This window comes from Trichoplusia ni, chromosome 22 (assembly GCF_003590095.1).
Source record: "Trichoplusia ni isolate ovarian cell line Hi5 chromosome 22, tn1, whole genome shotgun sequence".
Taxonomy (NCBI): domain Eukaryota; kingdom Metazoa; phylum Arthropoda; class Insecta; order Lepidoptera; family Noctuidae; genus Trichoplusia; species Trichoplusia ni.
This window is the reverse complement of record NC_039499.1, coordinates 3,744,953-3,765,921: the sequence shown is the minus strand read 5'-3', so window position 1 is coordinate 3,765,921 and position 20,969 is coordinate 3,744,953. Positions and strand designations below refer to the sequence as shown.

At 34.3% G+C, this 20,969-nt stretch overlaps 3 protein-coding genes across 4 annotated transcripts; 2 read left to right on the top strand and 1 right to left on the bottom strand.

Moving 5' to 3' along the window:
* The first annotated feature begins 222 nt into the window (after positions 1-222).
* On the top strand, positions 223-9,946 carry LOC113504544 (protoheme IX farnesyltransferase, mitochondrial). The gene is made up of 8 exons (XM_026886891.1): positions 223-350; positions 575-669; positions 3,753-3,957; positions 6,005-6,200; positions 7,860-8,035; positions 8,336-8,515; positions 8,721-8,855; positions 9,042-9,946. Exons 2-8 carry the CDS (start codon positions 604-606, stop codon positions 9,278-9,280), a joined length of 1,197 nt encoding a protein of 398 aa, XP_026742692.1. The 5' UTR covers positions 223-350; positions 575-603; the 3' UTR covers positions 9,281-9,946.
* LOC113504542 (FACT complex subunit spt16) lies at positions 9,940-18,553 on the bottom strand. Of its 2 annotated transcripts, XM_026886886.1 has the most exons (18): positions 18,352-18,552; positions 18,170-18,280; positions 16,862-17,023; positions 16,482-16,781; positions 15,990-16,405; positions 15,762-15,906; positions 15,330-15,489; positions 14,901-14,909; positions 14,347-14,586; positions 13,907-14,105; positions 13,366-13,763; positions 12,838-13,051; positions 12,269-12,523; positions 11,872-12,019; positions 11,461-11,590; positions 10,834-11,107; positions 10,390-10,566; positions 9,940-10,174 (listed from the first exon to the last, which is right to left on the bottom strand). In XM_026886886.1, exons 1-18 carry the CDS (start codon positions 18,418-18,420, stop codon positions 10,168-10,170), a joined length of 3,414 nt encoding a protein of 1,137 aa, XP_026742687.1. In that variant the 5' UTR covers positions 18,421-18,552; the 3' UTR covers positions 9,940-10,167. The 2 variants fall into 2 exon arrangements, with proteins under 2 accessions (XP_026742687.1, XP_026742688.1); XM_026886887.1 differs by lacking the exon at positions 14,901-14,909 and having other exon boundaries at positions 18,352-18,553.
* Positions 18,554-18,875: 322 nt separating this feature from the next.
* Positions 18,876-20,654, top strand: LOC113504545 (DNA repair protein RAD51 homolog 4). The gene is made up of 5 exons (XM_026886892.1): positions 18,876-19,247; positions 19,327-19,537; positions 19,823-20,000; positions 20,091-20,213; positions 20,350-20,654. The coding sequence occupies exons 1-5, from the start codon at positions 18,976-18,978 to the stop codon at positions 20,586-20,588; spliced, it is 1,023 nt and encodes a 340-aa protein (XP_026742693.1). The 5' UTR covers positions 18,876-18,975; the 3' UTR covers positions 20,589-20,654.
* Positions 20,655-20,969: the final 315 nt, after the last annotated feature.

Here is a 20,969-nt window from a genome sequence, read left to right as displayed (position 1 = left end):
CGACTTTCCTTTTTCTTTTGAGCTCTAATAATTGTTTAATCGAAACCTTATTCTTGATGTTTCGCTAGAACTTATTGATTTCTCAAACTGTATTAGAAAATTTAAGGGGTTTTGTTACAGGGAACCATGAAATAAAACATTTTTTTTTAATTAATCTGAAGAAAAATTGCTTTTTCGTAAATAAATGAATATACTGGCAATGACACTGGATCCCAACCAAAGTTACGTCACTTATGTCATATGTCGAATGTTGATAACCTCTGAAATGTTTTCATATTATCATTTTATCATAATTATTTTAAGTGTTGATAATTAGGGTGGTTTTTAGAATACAATTATAAATTAAATAAGTGAGTAGTATTTACATTAATCGCTGCATGAGCTATATTTAAATTAATTTTCAAAATAACTTATCATTTGTAACTGCCTTGAATGTGTCGAATGTTATTTAATTTTAAGGAGATAAATGTTGATTATTTAGTATTTATAACGCTCTTGTACTGAGAGGTAAAAGTTGTGAATATAATACGAAGTCACAATACCAAGGGTGGTAAAATTTACTTGTTTATTTCAGAATGTTGATATAAGGTGTGTACCAACAAAATGTTCTATAAAAAAGTGATGCACTGCACGATTTGCCTGAGACATGGTGTTGTCGGCATTTCTGGGGTAAGAATTTCAAAGTAACTTAAACTTTTGTCATTAATTTCCATATTTTAAATTATTGCGTTTTATTTCTAAAATACATCTACTAATAATAGAATAGTAAATACGCATTTATTAAAAGCCACCGTAATATTTGACGAATATTTTAAAGTTGCTAATCAGACATAATTCTTAGATTTCTAGCTGTATTCAATTGTCAACCATGCATAAATTAACTACTGAGCATTTGCCCTTAGTTGTCAATCCTAAACCTAGTATAATAAATAAAATATATCACAAAATTTAATGGCTTCAAGTATTTTTCAATCATTCTTTAATTTTCAACAAAACTGCAGCTCTTAAAATGACTAACACTAACATTGTTTTCTTCTTTTATTATTTTCATGAGAACATAAAATACATCAGGACCCTTACTAACATATTTATTTTATTCTAAAGTCCAGTATCTCCTAAAAAATCATAATAAGTGGCCTAACAGCACAAGACACTGGGAAATTCCTGTTATTATTCAACTGACTTATTTAGTCTGTAGATTAGATAGCAATGGAAAATGTTATTAAAATCAATGTCTATGCTATATTTTTTTTTTCTAAAATCATGTACACTAAATCAGCTTCTGCGACTGAGCCCAGCATTTTCATTAAAAAAAAGTTTATTTTTTATGAGATCGAACAAACTCAATAAAGAATAATATGTATTCATATTTGTTTATCAATATTTATGTTGACAACAGCTGGCTAAAAGCTTAACCCTTCATTCCACATCTGTTGCTTATTTTATTGAACGGGTCCTGAAAAAAAGGAGTCAATATTACTAATGGTCAAGACAATATGTCTTGACCATTTCAAAGTCTTTACTTAGCTGATACCTACAGAAAATATCTTGCCTCAAATAACGAAGTAGCTTAAAGTATGGTATACTGTTTATTTTTTCTGTCGTAATGTTACGCAACGCGATCTTTATTTATGTATCGTCGAGTGTTTGGACGAGGTAGAAAACTGTTCGCCAGTCTTTGCTTTAAATCTTGTTGAACAAATCTTCAATCCATTGGTATTTAATATCAGTAAAAGTCAGAAACGTCCGAGTGTCGCCTTTAAGTCAGCCTGACGATTATCTTGTTTAAGTACGTAGCGTTAGGTAACGAAAATAATAATGTATCACTGTTCAAACATCGCTAAGTAACAATACCTCATTGGAGTCTTCTATCCTACAAGGATATTAAACGATTGCATACTCTTTAAGCAGACAAAATAACGCATAACCAAAGGAAAACTTTCAAGGCTCGGTATTTTCGGCGACCGTCGCTTTCTAAGCTGAAAGATGTACCTAAGTGTAGCCTGTAATTGGAAATTCATTGTATTGACAGTGGCTGTACGGCCTCGTACTGAATTTTCAATTATTGTGTTGGCATACTGCTTTGGAGAATACGAAAAGTGCCAATTTAATCCAATTTCCATCAATTCATCGGCCGTTGTTAATAGCGGTATTGCGGCCCAGCAGTCTTCCGGTCCTTGTGGGGACATAAACCCATTAACATGAAGAGACAAATAGCTCGTTAATTAGTCTATCGTAACCTATTAAAATGGATGATGTTCATAAATGATATACATTTATGTTAGAAGCTTTCTGTTTGAGAACTAAAATAAGCATAAATCTGAATATGGCAAGGTCACGTGTGGTAGTACTTTATCATTAACTTGTTTTTTGAAATTCAAAAAATGTCATCAGTGATATGAAAAGGTTAAAACAACATAGAGTCCAAATCAGACGGACACTGTTATCGAAAAAGTTGCGCAATTTTGGATCTATATTTTTTTTATAAGATAGGCACTTGATTTTGTGACTGACCTTTGTAAACTTTTATTACTTGAAGCCAGTCTCAATAGATACTGTTTTGGTGATATCGATTTTAAGTTTTTTTGCTGTTTTTCGTTTTTGGGTGCTTACTTACCTACCCAATTTATGTTAATCTGATGCTGATTAACTAGGTTCATATTAATTAATTAATTATAGATGACTAGTATTTTCTTTTAACTTTTTCTTTAACTCACGGCAACTTTTCCGTTTTGTCCGGACTACCATTAGCTAGAACTTAAAAAATACACTGAAATAAACCATTAAAAAGGTAAAACAGTCTAGAAGCATTAATGACCAAACCAAATTATATGAAGCCAAAGCCAAGCCAAGCTAAATAAATATGAAATCTCAGATAAGTTTTCGGGGTACCTACTACAGGTCAAATTTTGAGTACTAATATTATTTATAAAATCCGGCCATTGCTCTTTGCCCATTTAGATATTTACTAAAGAAGTACAAATTTCACAATTTCATTCACAATGTGATAAGACCGAAATTCGTTTAAATAAATTAGGCATTATAGTATTTTGATAATCGCCTATTTTACGACCTCATTTGTTTTTCAAAAACAAACATTTACATGATCGTGCAAACATTTAATTTAAACAACTATGTAAATATTTAAATTTAATTGTTATGTAAAAATACTCGATTTTTATATTTCAATTATTTAGGTTTAAATTATTCTTTACTTGGGTTTTGTTTGCTTGTTACACGAACCATATTTTTAAGTAAATATTAATTTCTAGATCGAAATATTGATTTATAGCCTCATAATATCAGCGCTTAGCAGCTAACCACAACATTAGATTAGCGGTTACCGATCTAATGTGTAATATATGATATTTGATGTGTATGAAACAAATTGCATCGAGAAGTACTTAGCGATAACTCCACTATGGTAAACGGGAAAATATAGTTGTATAAAATTAAATATTTATCAAAAATCAATGGGAATTCGCCATTTGAATTTATGGTATTAATAAATGCATAGGTACCCTTCTTAAGTAACCTTCTAAAAAGATGGAATAAGTCAAGACAGGTCGTTGCTTTTTCACTGCTGTATACTGAAACGCGTCATAAGGATTAAATTAGTGGGAGCGGGAATCGTTACAAAAAAAACATGATAGTGAAACTATTATTATTGCATCCTTGTGAAGAGAATTCCAAGTCTATCGCGTGTAAGGAAAATATTATTAAATACCGTAATAATATATTAATTATTACAGAACGGCATTCTAATTCAACAACTGGCAAGGATATCGACGTCACAGTGCTGGACCAGCAAACTACCCATTACGACACAGACCACGGCTACGGTGAAAACTAAAAATGTACAACAAGACAATAGGATGTGGAAGGAAACGCCATCACACGACAGAAAGAACAATATGGGACAGTATTGTATGATGCTATCGAAGTTTCGGTTAAGTTGTAAGTATGAGTTTTGTTTTTCTAACGTGGTCTTCAGATTTTGCCGCTTTTATACCCTATTTTCTCCTTCCGTTCTGGGAAAGACGAAATATTTCCAGATACAACTTCAAAGGTGCTTCTTTTCTTTTTAATCTGGACCAATGCGAAGATTTTGGAAACGGTCGCGGAAGTTTTTTTTTAAGTAATAGAGCTGTAGGGTTAAATAATTGGCTGTTCAACAAACGATCCTGCATCGGGCAGAAAAGTGAGGATTAGGAACTGATTAGCCAAAATGATCAATGTGCTGAATCAGTAGGTATAGTGTCACCACACGTAGTTGAGGTACTATCTAATCATTAAAGATAAAATAGATTTCAACAATTGCGTATGTCATATGACGTCACTATCCAAAAGTTTCAAGTCTTGGGAAGAAGAGAAAAACACCGATGTTATGCGACTCAAACTAGATACATCGACTTCTTTGAACATGAAGTTTTAACGACATATAACTATCTGCTATCAATTAACAAAACGTGCTATTGTATCGATACTAAAACATCGACCCACATTCATGACTATCTTCGTAATCAGTCATTATATTACCTATACATACCATAGGCTTATCAGAGGATAATCGTAGTCCTTGTGTACTGATCATGTTTAAAACGTCGATGAAGAAAACAAACATCCGTCCTGATAAACAACTGCAACTTACACATGTAACTAAACAAATGTATTATTCAACTCATCTTTGCGTACGCCGCCATGTGTGGGTAACCTTTGTAAATATACAGTGACTGCTATTGCCAAAGGGCCTTCCGCTACAAATTGAACATGATCTCACGAGAACTTAACATCATCGCGATAAACTTTAACTAATTTACTAACTACTAACTAACGTGTTAATAATAGTGTTAAGCAAGTTTCGTCTAAAAAATTTAAGTGGTTTTTGCGTGGAAGAGGAAAAAACATACATATAAACTTTCGCGTTTATAATAATAGACATATTAGTAGGATATAGTTTGCAGCTTTAATTATTTTACGAGTGACTGACAGACAAAGACATTCCGCAGGCATACTTATCGCCGTACGCACATATAAAATGAACTATGTTAAGTTAATAATAATTATAGAAATAACGGGGATTCCTGTATAGTTAATCATTAATGAGAAAAAGGTTATCTCGAGCTAGATTTAAATGCAGAAATCGAAATACATTCACGTGTTAAACAGAAATAACTTATTAGTAGTTTCCTTGTTCGTAATTATTAAAATAATAAGAGGAAAACGCATACATAATGTGTTTTTGATAAAAAACATTATTTCAGTTATTATTAACTATTGAATCTGTAATGGCCTTCCATTATTAATAAGTTTAGATTAGCACTTTTATCCGCTATGAAGAATAATAGGTAAAGAGAAATTATGAGATGAAAGATATTCCGGAATTACTTGTATTATAGTTTTTGTACATTTAAATTTTAAATAATATTGTCGTTTTGCTTTCCAAGAATCTGTGAAATCATCTCCGGCGGTAATTGATTGATAGTCTGATGTTTATAAACACGCTAAGTCACTGACTTTACGTATTGCAATTGACTTTATCAATAGGCATGTGTTACCTCATCCGATATTTCCGATACATTGTCATGCTGTTTCTCACCCATTTTATTTATATTGCATAAGCACGTGACTTTTCAACCTGTGATCTTTTGATATACCTAACCAGCTTTTATGTTGATCTCTAGTTTTTATTCTCGCTATTAAAGACAATTGTCATCCTAACTATGTTTATACAGTTTATGGCAAATCTTTCATTCCGAAACCTACACTACATACACTGGAGTCTAAAAGATTTTCTGTTTGTAATTTGTATATCGTAAGCCCAGGTCCAAATAGGTTTAAATATTTTCAACTTCAACTTTGGCATGTACCCTATTTATATAGTATTTTTTGGTTTTTCTCCCGAGACATCATAACTAGAGTCATTCATTGTTTCAGAAATGCCTAAAAATGTAAGAAATACAAATGCACATATTTTAATTGTGTTAATTATTTTTGTTTCTAGCATTAGTAGTAATGTCCTCGATGGCGGGGTACGCGCTCGCCCCCGCGCCCTTCGACCTGACGACGTTCGCGCTTTGTGCGATCGGAACGGGGCTCACCTCGGCCGCCGCTAACTCCATCAACCAGTTCCACGAAGTACCTTTCGATGCTCAAATGTCAAGGACCAAGAATAGAGTACTCGTTAAAGGATTATTAGAGTAAGATATTCGCTTTTCTCTTTTCTTGATTTAATCCGCCAAGAAATTGAGACTGATCTATCTGGCTGACCCTGAATGAGATGGCGGAATGAGTTTAATAAATACACTGTTAGACACGGTTTTAGAAACAATAAACACATAAATTAATGGCTTCAAGAGAGATATTAATATTGGCTACTTTTATTCATGTAATTGTAATCCACAAATGAGAACTTTACAACTGCGGTTTGATACCGATCCAAAAACACTTTAACTCATATTGTCTCTGCAAACCTTTTTAGCGATAAAATAATAACATTGTTCATACAACTTTAGCTGTAGCTTGATAACTCAATTATAATCAATAGCTGAATATTTCCGCCTAAAAATCTAACCATTACATCTCGATTTGTTTAACAAAATTTTGCCATGATATCGCATGAGAGTGCTTTTCTTCCTATCTTATCAGCAATACCTATAAATGCTAATGTTTTTTCAGATATTAGTTTTGCTTGACTACAGTTTTATTTCTAATAAGTTAACCTTTTGACCACTCCTTAATTAAATATTTGTATTTTATCAATCTATTCCTATCTAAACAAAAACATTTAAATTATTACGTTTAGATTTTTTAAAAACTATTTTTTGAACTAAGTGGTTATCAATATGAACTTTGTACCTACGAAAAGTTTCATAAGTATTAAAAAATATATATTCTGCTTTGCTGTTATACATTACAGATAGTTCAACTCATTTGTGCGCGCGGCGCTATGTGTGCGTGCGGTTGACAGCGAATGTTTATTATGGAAGCTTTAATTTGTGTGACAGTGACACACAAATCAAAGCTGTGCTAGGACACAACGTCACTGTGTATTTACAAGGGCTGATCACACATGACGCCGTGCGAAAATATGAGTTGAATTGGCTATCTCCCTTTGTTTATGGCTTTCTCAACTCTCTTGCCCTTCACAGTTAGCCTTTTCCTCCTCTTTCTCTCATCGTAGACCTACCGGAATTTGGCCTTTCATGTCTTGGTCATTATTTATTTATAAATGGAATAAATAGTTACTCCATCTACCGTTATCAAGTCTGTCTAAGTTCCCTGCCCAGTTCCGTTACTCTTGTTACAATGCAGTAAATAAAAAACAATTTATGTTATACATGTTGTGAACATAAAGCAATAAAATGATTGATTTATTGGAAATGTTATTACACGCAATGTTCCGTTAAACTACAGCCATAGCTTATATAATTTAATTTGAAAAGTATTGGTACTATACATTAAACAATGCACGCATGATAGATTAATCTCAAAGTCGGTATAATATTTTTTTTCTCGAGTTCAAATGTTAAATCAACATAGAACTTAAATATTGAATTGTGTCTGGTGACTTATCTTTTTTTTATCCATACTCGCTAGCTATATTTGCATATCGCAAAAGTAGCGGAACTAGATATACTAGTGAAAACTTTAAATGGCATTTCATGTGAATAACAAAAAAAGAACTCTCGTTGTTAACATAGATTTTAAACCTTCTCACACTTAAACTGTACCGGTTGAAGGCTATATGTCCAAGTTATTTCACTGAAAATTCTTGCCTTATGAAACAAAGGGTGCCAAATTTATCAAAGGTCTGTCTAAAATATACGTAGCGTTTTAATCTTTTTATTCTGTTGCAGGCCAGTCCACGCAGTTGGTTTCGCGGCACTGGCGGGATCTACCGGTTTGGGCCTACTATATTTTGGCGTCAATCCATTGACAGCGGCCCTAGGTGCTACTAATCTTATGCTATACACTTCCGTCTACACACCCATGAAAAGGATGTCAATATACAATACTTGGCTTGGGTCTGTGGGTAAGGTTCTATTGCATTATTAGTTGCTTGCTTACTCCCGCGGTTCCACCCTGTATGGGGGTCGGATATTCCAGTAAAAGTATCCTTGTATGTCCTCTTACGAGAGTCATGTCAAATTTGTGAAAAGCAGTTAAGTTTTTTATATAAATAGACAAATAAATATTTTTACATTTGCCGATATATCAATAGAATACCTAGTTCAGAACTTTAGTCATTTACATTTTAACTCGATAGAAATGTTGTTTGATTGACAAGTTATCATATCAATTTACTTATTCTTATCAATATGTTGATGTTCAGTCGGTGCTATCCCTCCCCTGATGGGCTGGGCGGGCTGTACGGGCGCGCTAGACCCCGGCGCGATCATCCTCAGCGTGATCCTGTACTCGTGGCAGTTCCCGCACTTCAACGCGCTGTCCTGGAACCTGAGGCCCGACTACTCCAGGGCCGGTTACAGAATGATGGCGATCACTGATCCTGGTGAGTCACTACTTTTCTTTTTCAGATATTCAAGTAATACCACGTCGAAAAAGACGTTTTGGAGATCATGTAACCAGTATATCGTGTGAATACTTGTACTTGCCCGCAGCTTCGCCCTAGTAGATGTCTATTATAACTACAAAAACAACCTTTTCTTTACGTTGTACAGTTCAACTGTATTAAAGTAATTGTTTGTTATTTTCAGCGTTGTGCAGGAGGGTTGCCCTCAGGCACACAGGAGTGATCGTCGGTACTTGTCTCGCCTCCTCTTACCTCGAAGTAACCAACATGTGGTTCGCATTAGAATCATTACCATTAAATATTTATTTTATGTACTTAGGTAAGCTAATTAAATACATTGTTTTTTTTATTCTTTAGTTATTATATCATTTTGTGTAAACATTGATAATAATTTAATGTAAACGGATTGCATGTTATTGAAATTCATGGTTCAAGATAAGCTTAAATTAATTTTTAAACGATAAAAGCTATCTAAGCAAAATAATAATCTCATGTTTTTTTTCAGCATGGCAATTTTACCAGAAATCAGATAGTAACAGTTCGAGGAAACTCTTCAGGTTCTCACTAATACACTTGCCAGCTCTCATGATATTGATGTTAGTGAATAAGAAGAATTGGTATAAGAGTGGGAACCAAGAGCAGGATACACAGAAGGTGCAGGACGTGAAGATACCCGACTCCAGGATATCAGTGCTACCTCGCAGGCCGGTCGTCGCGGCGCAGGAGTCCGACACCGAACCTTAAGGTGGAAACACTGATCGATGACGATCGATGTGCGCATAGTATAATTTATTTAATTTGTCTAACGCGGCCACTCGCGTATTGTTACCTATTAATAGTTAAGCCAATATTTATTAACCTCAATCAGCCGGGAATCCAAAACCAATCGGCAAGAGTCGTACGATTCGCACGTTTGTTTGTTAGTTGCGTCGTACTGATCGGAATAGCCGATGTGGAGAGATATGAAAGGCTATATCAAACTTATGTCCAATAAGTTTCATATAACAAGTATAACAACCTGCATGTACAATAGTATTTCGCGACCTACGTTTGTTGCCGATCAATGTTCCACCTTAGTCGTATCAGTCTACAAGGATGTAGATTTAGTACTTTATGTAAATAATGTACATTATAATTATGTGATTTACTTAGGAAGTTTGTAAGTTAGCTTAACAATCTAACCACAGGAGATTTTGTTGTTAGTAACCATGGTTGTTGCCAACCTGTTCAGTGTGCTTATTATTTAAATTAAACTCTAAAATAGTCTCGAAATTACTACAATAGTAATTTATGTATATTATGCTATTTTGTTCTGTGGTTATAAACAGTACTGTACATTGTAATTTGAATAGAATCATGATTAAATTAGTCAATTGACTATGGGAATAAATGAAATCAGCAAATAATAAATCTTACATTTATTTCTTCATGGTATAATTTAAATTACAGTTTTCATTGGAATTGGAAATAAATCTACTTACATACAAACATTCTGACCTGATTTTGAACAACGCACAGACGGACATTGAATGTAACAACACAGTTAATTAACAGCAAGAGTGTGACGAGCCGTGAGCGGCAACTGAAACCCGTGTTTGCTCCTTACGAACGAAGTCATTACCTCCTTACATTTATTTCCTGTAACAAGAGAAAACACCCTTAACATCTGACAATATGGTGCAAATAAGTCTTCAAAACTATATCCTAAAATAAAAAATTAAAGAATATAGCAATTCACAAATATTAATATCTGGAAAGTCAAGCTGTTGAGAGCTAGTGTACTATTTTAATTCTTTATGAAGGCTTTATTTTACTATTTATCAATCCTGATAAATTTGTGAAAAGCGACTTACTTAGCTTTCTTAGGATGGCGGTCATGGTCTCGGCTGTCGTCACGTGATCTCTTGTGGGACTTGTGGTCGTTGGAGTGCTTCTTATCGTTAGACTTGTTGTGGGACTTGCTGTCGCTTTTGTTGCGGTCGCGCTCGTGGTGAGACGACTTGTGGTGCTTGTCACGGTTCTTCGATGGACTGGAAGAGGCGAGGAAAGTTAAGTACGATAATAAGATATGTAGTAGCTTTGGTGATATATAACCTAAAGGGATCCGGTATAGGCCGAAATGAAGGCTTAATGTACAGGTAATATGGAACACAGTAAGTAGTGTTACATAAAATATACACGTTAATGCCGCAATGATATTCTGTTCAGATAAAAGCAATAGTTAAGTAGTTTATTATAGAATTATTTATGGGAAAGACAATTATTCACTAGAGTATCATGAAATCATGAAAACTAACCTGCTGTTGCTATGTTTCGACGGACTTTTATGGTTTGAACTTTTATGATTTGAGCTGGAACTTTTATGGTGTGAGGAGCTCTTGTGGTTGCTGGATCCCTTGTCGTGTTTGCTCTTCTTGCCGTCGTCCTCGTCGTAGCGGCCGCCGCCGCGACCGCCCTTGCGCTTACGATCGAAGTCCTCTCCCCCTCTGTCGTAGATACGCTCCTTCTTGTCTTCCTCGGCGGCTTCTCGTTCAAGATCTGACCAGTCTTTACCGGATTCTTCATCTTCCTCTGTAAATATATAAAAGTCGTGAGTTCAGTTTTTATTCGCTGAGTGATATTCTTAAATTAATGGAAAATTTACTGAATATTTTAAGCTGTCATTTACGTTCGACACGTTCGGGGTACTTTCCATTATGAACTTTAAAGTAACGTTACAAGGATCACATCGATCGATTTTTGGTAATAAATACCTCATAACCAATCTAAACATGTGTTTCAAGTATTTAGACTTGGGCTTTCCAATTTGAACCTTATATAATCGCAATAAGATCCGCAGTAACAAAAAACTGTTTACGTGTCTCTATGTGAACTTTCTAATTTGAACCTTATCACGTTACGACATAAGGATGAAGCTGGCTTACCTTCACTGTCCCCAGACGCGTCGGACTCGTCGGACGCCTCGGAGTCGTACTCGGAGCCGTCGTCTGAGTCCTCTTCGGTCTCTGCGTCGGTAGGCTCATACGCGTCGTCTTCTTCTTCAGACGACTCGTCCTGTTAATTATTTATATTATAATTATTATAAATAAAAAATAATGGGAAACTGACTACTTTCTGCCTCCAAATTCCAGGATGTAAATTATACACTATAAGATAATCCGATTTCGCTATGTTTAAATAAACTATAATTTTGATAGATAAGTAGTCACTTCGACAGTTACTCCAAGTACATTTTGTTTTTGGACAGGTCTATGCATTAACCCTAAGCTAAACTTAGTTTCGTTTCGTGGGATGGTTATTGCAATTTGAGACGTAAGAATAGTAAGTATACTTACATTAGCAGCATTCTCTTCATCAGACTCAGGATCCAAGAATGACCAGCCTCCGTTATCGAAGAAACCTTCGATATCGTCTGTGATGGTTTTCATGACCTTTGTCCAGTTCAAAGACTGTATACCTTCTGAATAACGAATGTCGCATGAACTGTAATTAAATATTATCTTATGAGGGTTATAACATTTTAAGGTCACAAACTTTGGAATCATGATTTCTAATATGCAGGAAGTAGGTATAGATATCAAAAAGTTAATTGTAGCTATAATATTAATTTTTTGATCAATAATAAATTATAGTGAACTACATATGTGACTCAGGAACTCTATTCTTAGTGCAATAAGGTTGTATTTTATATAACAACATAGAAAAGTATAATTTAAGTGGCATAATACTAACTTGAGCCACTCCTTCACATGATCCAGCATATTCATAGGCACAGCGTTGACCATGGCGACCTTCTTAGCGTAATCTTTAAACACGAACACCATGTCGAAGTTCTTGAGATGGAACTGCACTCGCTCGAAGTGGACTAACTCTACGTCTTCTAAGGCTATTACAAAAGGCGGCCACTCCGTCAAGTTGACGAGCGCGCCTGATGTGGGCTGCAGGAGGACTGTACTGCGGAACGGCGCACCGGGGAAACCCAATTCTCTGTGGAATTAAAAATTACTTTTTAGTATTGACAATAAATAATGGTGAAACATTCTACTAATTACTATAAAAAATAACAATTAATTTTTAAAGTACCTAAGGCTTGGATTTTTTTCAAAAAAAAGCAAAACAACTGGTGTCACACAGAACTATTACGATTTTAGCAATATAGCTGTCACAGCGTAATTAAGGGACCAAAACTATGTGTCATTCCAGGTGATACTAAATCTAGATGCTCCTTAAATTTTGCGTAGTGCACCAAAGTTTTCATCAAATATGTAAGTAGTGTATTTAAGTGAGTTGTTCAAACGAACCTGAATGGCGTATCAAACTCGACCTCCTGCTTGGTCATGTTCTCGACCCTCTCGCAGAAGCTCTTGAAGGCCACCTTGAGCTTGTGCCTGAGTTCCCGCTCGCTCTGCTCGGCCGCGAGGTCGTCGCGGTCGTGCATGTGTTGGTGCTTGCCCAGGTCCGTCGTGATCTCACCCACCTCCGTGTAGAACTGGACATCCACGTGCTTCTTTTTACCTGGAGGTAACAGAGTCATGTTCTTTAGAAATGGCCCAGTTAATGCAGCCATTTAATGACGAGGCATTCGCGCAACTACTAAACTAAATGACCGCGTCTTGACTATGTAAACAGTGGAAGGCGATCTCATCACTCAGTCCGACGCAGTATTTGCGTTGCAGCTACCAGACAAGGGGGGTTAGGTGAGGTGGGGGCTTAATTTCCTTATTTTAAGGTGAAAGAAACTAGTTTAATACGGCGTTTAATTAGCACTATCATAATAACATATGTTCATAAGACCCTTAGAAATAATCTTAATACAGAAGACTACTTACCAAACATAATAGCATGCTTCAAATGGAAATGTAAGAGTATAATCATTTCTCCATCACAAGGCTGGAAGAACGCGTTCTTAATATTATTGTACAAAATGTCCACTTTATCTCCTCTGACCGAGGTAAATCTGAACCCGTTTGTATGTGCTTCTAGTGAGCCACTCATTCTCTTAGTAACAATATTAGGTCTTATGTACAAGTCTTTAAGTTTCGGATTGCCTTTGCTTTGTGACAGCACTAATGTGTCCTGTTTAACAAGATCCTCCTTCTCTCTCTCTTCTGCTTCTCTTGTTTTGAACTTTTTCTGTACTTCTTTAATAAGTCTAAAGCCTGTATTTAAGTTTGATGACGGCGGTGATATCTCGCCTGGCTCTTTAGTGTTTGTACTTCGGTAAGTTCTGGAAACAGAATACAAAATATCAAAAATATGATAGAAGTAGATTCTACGTTCTTTTACGAGAGCACGAAAAACATACAATAATATTTTTAGAAACTACTGCTACATTCGTGGACATGATATTTATATTGCTTGGACACTTACACTTCTTTTACAAACGTGGCATCAGGTTGTGAGTAGTTCCCGCCTTCGTTCCTGCCCATGGTAGCGCCAGGATGGAAGAAGTTTATCCTAAGGTATGTGTAGTCGCCCTCCACGGATTGCGAGATATTTTTTATAGTTGATATATGGAATGGTACTGGCACGCCAAATATTGGCAAAATTACTGTTTCATATTTGCGGTCTGTAAAAATCAAGCAAAAGACATTAGGATAACTACTAAACATACAAAATGAAAAGTGCATGTGAATTTGTAAAAACAGTCATAATTATGACACAAGAAATGGTTGGCTGTCGTATTTTTCTCGATTTTAAACAATCGTCTTTACAGAGCAGTTGTGAAAAAAGATCTTGATATCACTCAACAACAACACTGGTACTGGCATAATACAAAAATATAATATCTAAACGTCATACATACTCACCAACATACAACTTGAGTTCCTTCACTTCGTTTTCCCTCGGCATCTGGCTGGTACTCTTGTATGAGACGGTACTTTTCCGTAACTTTTCCCCTTCCTTCCCGCTCGACTGTTTCGCTAACCGTTCTTTCGCTTTCTCGTTTAGAGTAATAGCCAGTTCCCTCTGATGTTCCTTACGTTTCTCTTCTGATGAATGCTCCGTACGAAGTTTTGATTCGATAACCGCTGTCCGTTTACCTCTACCTGAAAAGTTTGTATTTATTTACAAATGTTGCTTAGTATAGAAAATTTGATGGAACTCAGTGAAATTAATTGTGAAAAATGAACTGTATAGCTCTATGATTAAGACCCATTCCAATATAAGAGTGAATCAGTAATATGTTGCTGATTTCAATATGGAAATTCTTCAAACCAAAATGTAACTCATTCTAATCCAATAAGAATACATATTTTAAGATTTGAATGGTAGATTCTCGCTTATATGTACAAACAGGCGTTAATATAGAAATTTTAATGACCAAATTCTTAGTTAGTTTTAAATAAATTAAGATACTCACCTCCATTCTCTATAAAGATATCCGATAGCATGTAATGAAACAAAAAGAGGTTAAATATAAAACACTCCACTTCATCATTATGCTGTTAGTTTAGCATATATCAATGACTGAAAGCTTTTACAAATATTATACACGTAGATATTGAAATAGAAAATCTTTCGATATTGCAACACATCATCCATTAATATCTTTTGCAAAAAACTTCAGTACCATATCGCATTTTGAAAAGGTTCTTTATAAACAAACACACATAACAGTAGACTATTATAAATAACTCCTTTCCTTATTTTGAACCTTATCTCACAAGCACATAAATCAAATTCCTTTGCACCATTACACCCAAACAGATCATCACACGCAACTTTCAACCTTATAGCAGTTATAGCTGTCCAGAAAAGCGATTAAACTCGTTTGTCAAACAGAACTCACCGAGTATTTCAGTCTTATTCTCCTTTTCTTCCTCCTCTTCTTCGTCGTCATCCTTTAAGAAGATTCCGACGTTTTTGATTTTTTTCTTAGACTGCGTTAGGAGGGACGCTGGTTGTTCTTCGTTTACTAATACTGTATCACCAATAAAGAGGGCGTATGTCTGAAAAGGTGATAAAAGAATTCAGAAATCTCCGCTTGGGGGGTGAAATGAAACTTCATGAGCTCAACCAAACTGTTGTTGAGACCACTTTTCATTTCTCTAGTTATCCCACAGCTAAAACCTTATTTTTTACGAAAACTCAAACTACCGAGATCTTTCTCGTGTCACAACGGCGATATTTAATCAAATCGTAAACAACATTAACAATATTGTAAGTATTATGTTGCTCAGACGAAAATGTAATATTTAATTAGACGATGAATATCACTTACCTTGCCTTCCTTTTCAGTGGCGGCGCTATTCGTCAAGTTCGCTAAGCCGATATTGATGTTAAACACCATTCCCTTTTTAGCTACAGTTGACGTTTTGGGGCCTATAACTATTGAGCTTTCACGAAACTCTATGCCCATTGCAAACCTGTAAGAAACAATATTGATATGAGTACAGTTCTATATTTACACAAGTACTATTCGTATTATGTACTACATAGAAATACCTACCCAAATGACTTAGTCAGATTCTCAACTAAATCTGGTTTCTCTTTTTTCGCTAACTCCAAACCGGCTTCATAAACGGCTGAAAGTTTTGCGCCAGCTACAAGCTTTTTCATGACCTCCTCTTCAATGTTGAGTAAAAAGTTATAATTGCTCTGAATTTCGTCTGTAGGATTGACCAGCAATGTACGAACGATATTTGAGCAGTATGATTTATACCGAGCACCCAACGAACAGACAATAGCCCCAAAATGTAAGTGGTTCTTGTCTGACACGGCACTGAACTTGAGACTGTAGTTGCCACCAGACTGTATTATGGGAGGGTAGCACATATCCACTTGACTTGTGTCTACCCCTGTGACATATTTTTTGTCTGATATTGCTGCTTCAACACCTTCAGCCAATTTTGAATGTTTTACTTTCTGTAATTATTATTCGATATTAATATCTCAAATACAATATTCTGCATTTTAATGCAACTTTTATTATATCACTCACCTTATCAGAATCAATAATCTCCATAATTTGATCTTTTAAGTATTTTGTAAACACATCAACTGTTACTAAACATGCTTTTTTAACAGTAATTATTTCCGAATCCTCTTTTGGTGCCATTAAGTGAGCAATAGCTGAACTAATATCTACATTTTCAAATTTTTCTGTTTTCATTACAGCCTTCCAACTTTCACAGAATTCACCTGGATAGTTATCTTTCACAAAAACCCCAAGTGTCTTGCCAGATTTAGATTTTTTAATCTCTTGTACTAATTTGTTAAAGTTTTCTTTATCTTTATCATTCTGAAAACATCAATCATGATAAAAATGAATAGAAAATAAAACAACATCAATATTATTAATACATATTGCTTGACACTTACCCTATCTCTAATAAGTAATTTCACTGGCGGCAATTCAGATTCTTCTTTTCCATTTTCAATTTGTCTCAGAAATTCAATTTTCTTTTTGCTTGCCAGAAAACACATGCTGTTTTCTGTAAGTACTGTTATTGTATCTGGCAACTCATAACCAAACAGCCATGTCTAATAAGAAAAAGAAACAAATTAGTAAAATTTAAAATAAATTTAATCCAATGCCTTGTCTATGGAAGACATACTAAATACTAAGAATTGTCTTTGGTTCATATGAGTAACTTAAATTTCTCTAGGTGCATAGTATCTAAGACTATATACCAAAAGTTATACTAAGCTTACATATCAAAAATTTTGGATTGCTTGAGTATTTCTATTGAAAAAAAATATCCTGTCAAAATTACAGTACTTCTCTGATACATTATAAATGCAACATGATTGCCAGCTGACTTATATTTGGGTGAAAAACAAGTATAATTAATTTATTCATTAATTTTGTCATTCTTCTGACGATCAATTAATTTATATCCAAAAATATTGGATTGAAATATAAATATACAACCTTAATACTCAAACTTGGGGTACTCATACTAAGAGATTGTCTCACATACTCACATTATGTACCTATAGTAAGATATATATATATATATATAGATATTCAACATAAAAATATTCAACATTGGCCATGTTCAAACTTGTTTTGATTTACGGGGTTGGTGTGTCATGCCACTGTTATGTTAGATTAAAAATAATGAAACACACTTTGATTGTTCCACAACAACTTAAATCATTGGTTGCATAATATTGGAAAATGTATAAAAGTATTTTTTATTTTCAGGCGGAACATAAATTTTATTTTGAAAATCAGATTTAAAAGAAACAGATGTGATGTAGAATGTTTTTACAATAAATAACTACAATAATTAGTCCATTTTATCTTAGACTTATGTTAACTGTGAACAAAGCAATTTGCCTTGTTCACAGTTATAACTTATTGAGAAGCTGATTTAAAAACAAAATGGTTATTTACAAAAATTGTTATTGTAATGTCATATACCAGTTGCAACATCTTCATCTTATGCAAAATACTTAAGTTCTTCGCAAATTAAAAGGGTAACACGACATAATAATTCGAATAATTGTCGGTATTTCGGCAGTGTGATAAATTGTTGTTTATACAACTTTGGTCAGTTCTAGAGAAGATAAGACGCCATTTAAATAAGACTAAACAATTCATAAACTTGTAAGGTAGTCGACATGTTATAAATGTAGAGTAATAATCCAAAGCACATGGAAAGCAATAAAAGTCGCGCATACCTGTAGCGCCGTTGACTTGCTGTAAAGCGTATCCTCGTCCACTCCGACGCAAGAAACTAGGCAATCAACTTTTGCCAGAGCGTCATCACCCTTTGAGTCCGTTGCAGCAGCCTGTAAATCGCGCAATTATTGTAGAACAGGGCCTCAAAAACGGTGACATCAGTAAACGAAGAATAACCGACCTTCCATGCTGCATACAACTTCTTCATACGGCGATAAAAAGTTTCTTTATCAAGCGATATATTCGACATTTTGGAAATAATAAAAGAACTTAACTAAACAAAATATCTACGTTACTACGCCTCAATGATCGACGCGATTTTATTCACAACTCGACGACATTACATCGCGTTTGACAGCAAACACAAATGGCGGGCGTCGGTAGACGGCAAGATACCGCCGATTTCAGTCCTTTTTGTCTATGATTCGTTCAAATCTAACACAGATAAAAGAAAACAAAAAATTCATGTGGAAACGAATTTATCGTTTAACTGCAAATTATGGTTTTGAAACCGTAATGCTTCGTGAGTATTAAAAATTTTCTAGTTTTGTTGATTTATTTTCGCTACCAATTTGGTTTTATTCAATACGCAACCTGAGACCCGATTAAAAACGGACTAGGACTGTTTCATGTGTGTTGTGTTGTTGGTCACCCTAGTTCATTCATAAACAAAAAAAGTATAAGTAATTCAAACTTCATTCAAGTTCATTCGTGACATTCGTTCCGTACTACATACAAAAACAATTGAAAACCGCGTTTGGAGTTAACGAAATGTTTTACGAAACTAAATTCTTGTTTTTAATTAATGATAACCATGCAAAAATTAAAGTACCTTAGTTTAACCCACCTATCTGAAAGTGTTTTAAAAAGGCTTGCTCAAAATCATATCTTAACTATTATAGATTTTCTTCAAGAAGATGTGCAGAAGTTATCAACATTAACAAAATTGAGTCTATCAGAAATATTATCAGTTAGAAATGAAATATTTACCAAATTTTCCGCTCCCCTAATTAATGGAACTACCTTACTTAGTAGGATATCAGATACAAGGACTGTATTAAGTACTGGAATACTTAGGTTTAGTATCGAAAAATGTTTTTTTTTTTTATAACTAAAATAACAATTTAACAATAAAATAACCTTCTTTAATTTTCAGTTTGGATTCTTTATTAAACGGAGGAATACCAGTAGGTTACATAACTGAATTGTGTGGTCTAGCAGGGTCTGGAAAAACTCAGTTATCCTTGCAGTTGGCTGTTAACTGTGCCCGACAAGATACTAACACCATACTTTATGTTGATACCAAAGGCGATTTCTCAGCAATAAGGATACAAAAAATATTAGATGCCAATGGGTACTCCCATAAGGTACTAATTCTTTCAAATATCTTATTCTAAGTGGAAATTGTATTAAAATTTATATTTTTTCCTCCTTTTTAATGCTATAAAAAATTATCTTCTACTATCCTTGGCCCATTCTCAGCTGTGTGTTTTCTCCTTATCCCTACATCATCATCACAGCTATTGCACCATTTGCCTCTTTTTTTATAAAATACCTTTCAAAACAATTCATCTGGAGTAGTTACTCATTAGTTCCACTAAAGTCATTAGTTTATTACTTATTTACTTCCAAGAGAATAATTATTTTTTCAGGATATGGCTGAATTAATGTACAAAATTAGAGTAGTACACATTTGGACTATGGAGGATCTATTGGAGTTATTTAAGAGTGTTAAGAATGAAACACTTGATATTGCACACTTGGCTTTAATAATTGTGGATTCATTGCCATGTTTGATGATGCAATTTATTGGTGATGAGAATAAAATTGGTAAATTAATTATAAAATTATAATAGAACTCTATGCAAAATTAAATATAACTGGCATACTGAGCGAGGTTTAACACACATTTTGTTTCAGGACTAAATCTCCTAAACACACTGGTAAACTACAGTAGATTTATAGGAAACAAATTTAATGTAGGTATAGTCTACATTAATGTACAAACTAGATGGATAGACAACGACATATTGGATATGGAAGGTAAAAAGGAACTTAGGCTCTTATAACATAAAAATATTTCAAAACCCCCACACTTATTTATTGAGCTATACATCTAAAGATCATGATCACCACATTTTTTTTGTTATACATAATTATATTAATGTTTGGATTGCAGATGAACAGCAGCTTTCATCGTCAGCTTTAAAAGAACCTGCTTATATAGAGAAAAGAAATCGATGTTTGGGCAGATACTGGCAAAACATTCCAGCAGTAGTATTGCTTGTAGAAAAACTCGAGGACAGTCCTGCAGAAAAAGATAGCACACAAATTAAAGTTACAGTTATCAACTCAAATATGGCAAGAAATGTGAATTCTCAATGTATGTTAACCCTTAATGCCTTTGGCGTAACTTAATATACAAGGGGAATAGAGGTCGCGTATCAATATTTCTTTAAGATAAATAAACATTTTTACTTAAACTACCTCTCTTTTTAACAAATAGCATTATACGACATGTCTTTCCATATGAATCAAACTTCAATTCGTTTAATTATTTTATTCTGTACAGTTATTTTTAAATCTTATTTCTGTTTCTGATTGTACCTATGTAATAAAAACAGTATTTATTGGACCGCAGGCCGTATAATTACTCACTTTTTTGAATTCCCTATTAATTTAAAAAAGATGGAACATAATTCCGAACAGTTAATAAAGGATGATGATTCCCCTAATTTCGAACTTTCGCTGTCTTGCATAACGTCCCACCTATAGGTGTTGCCGCTTCAGATAGTAAGA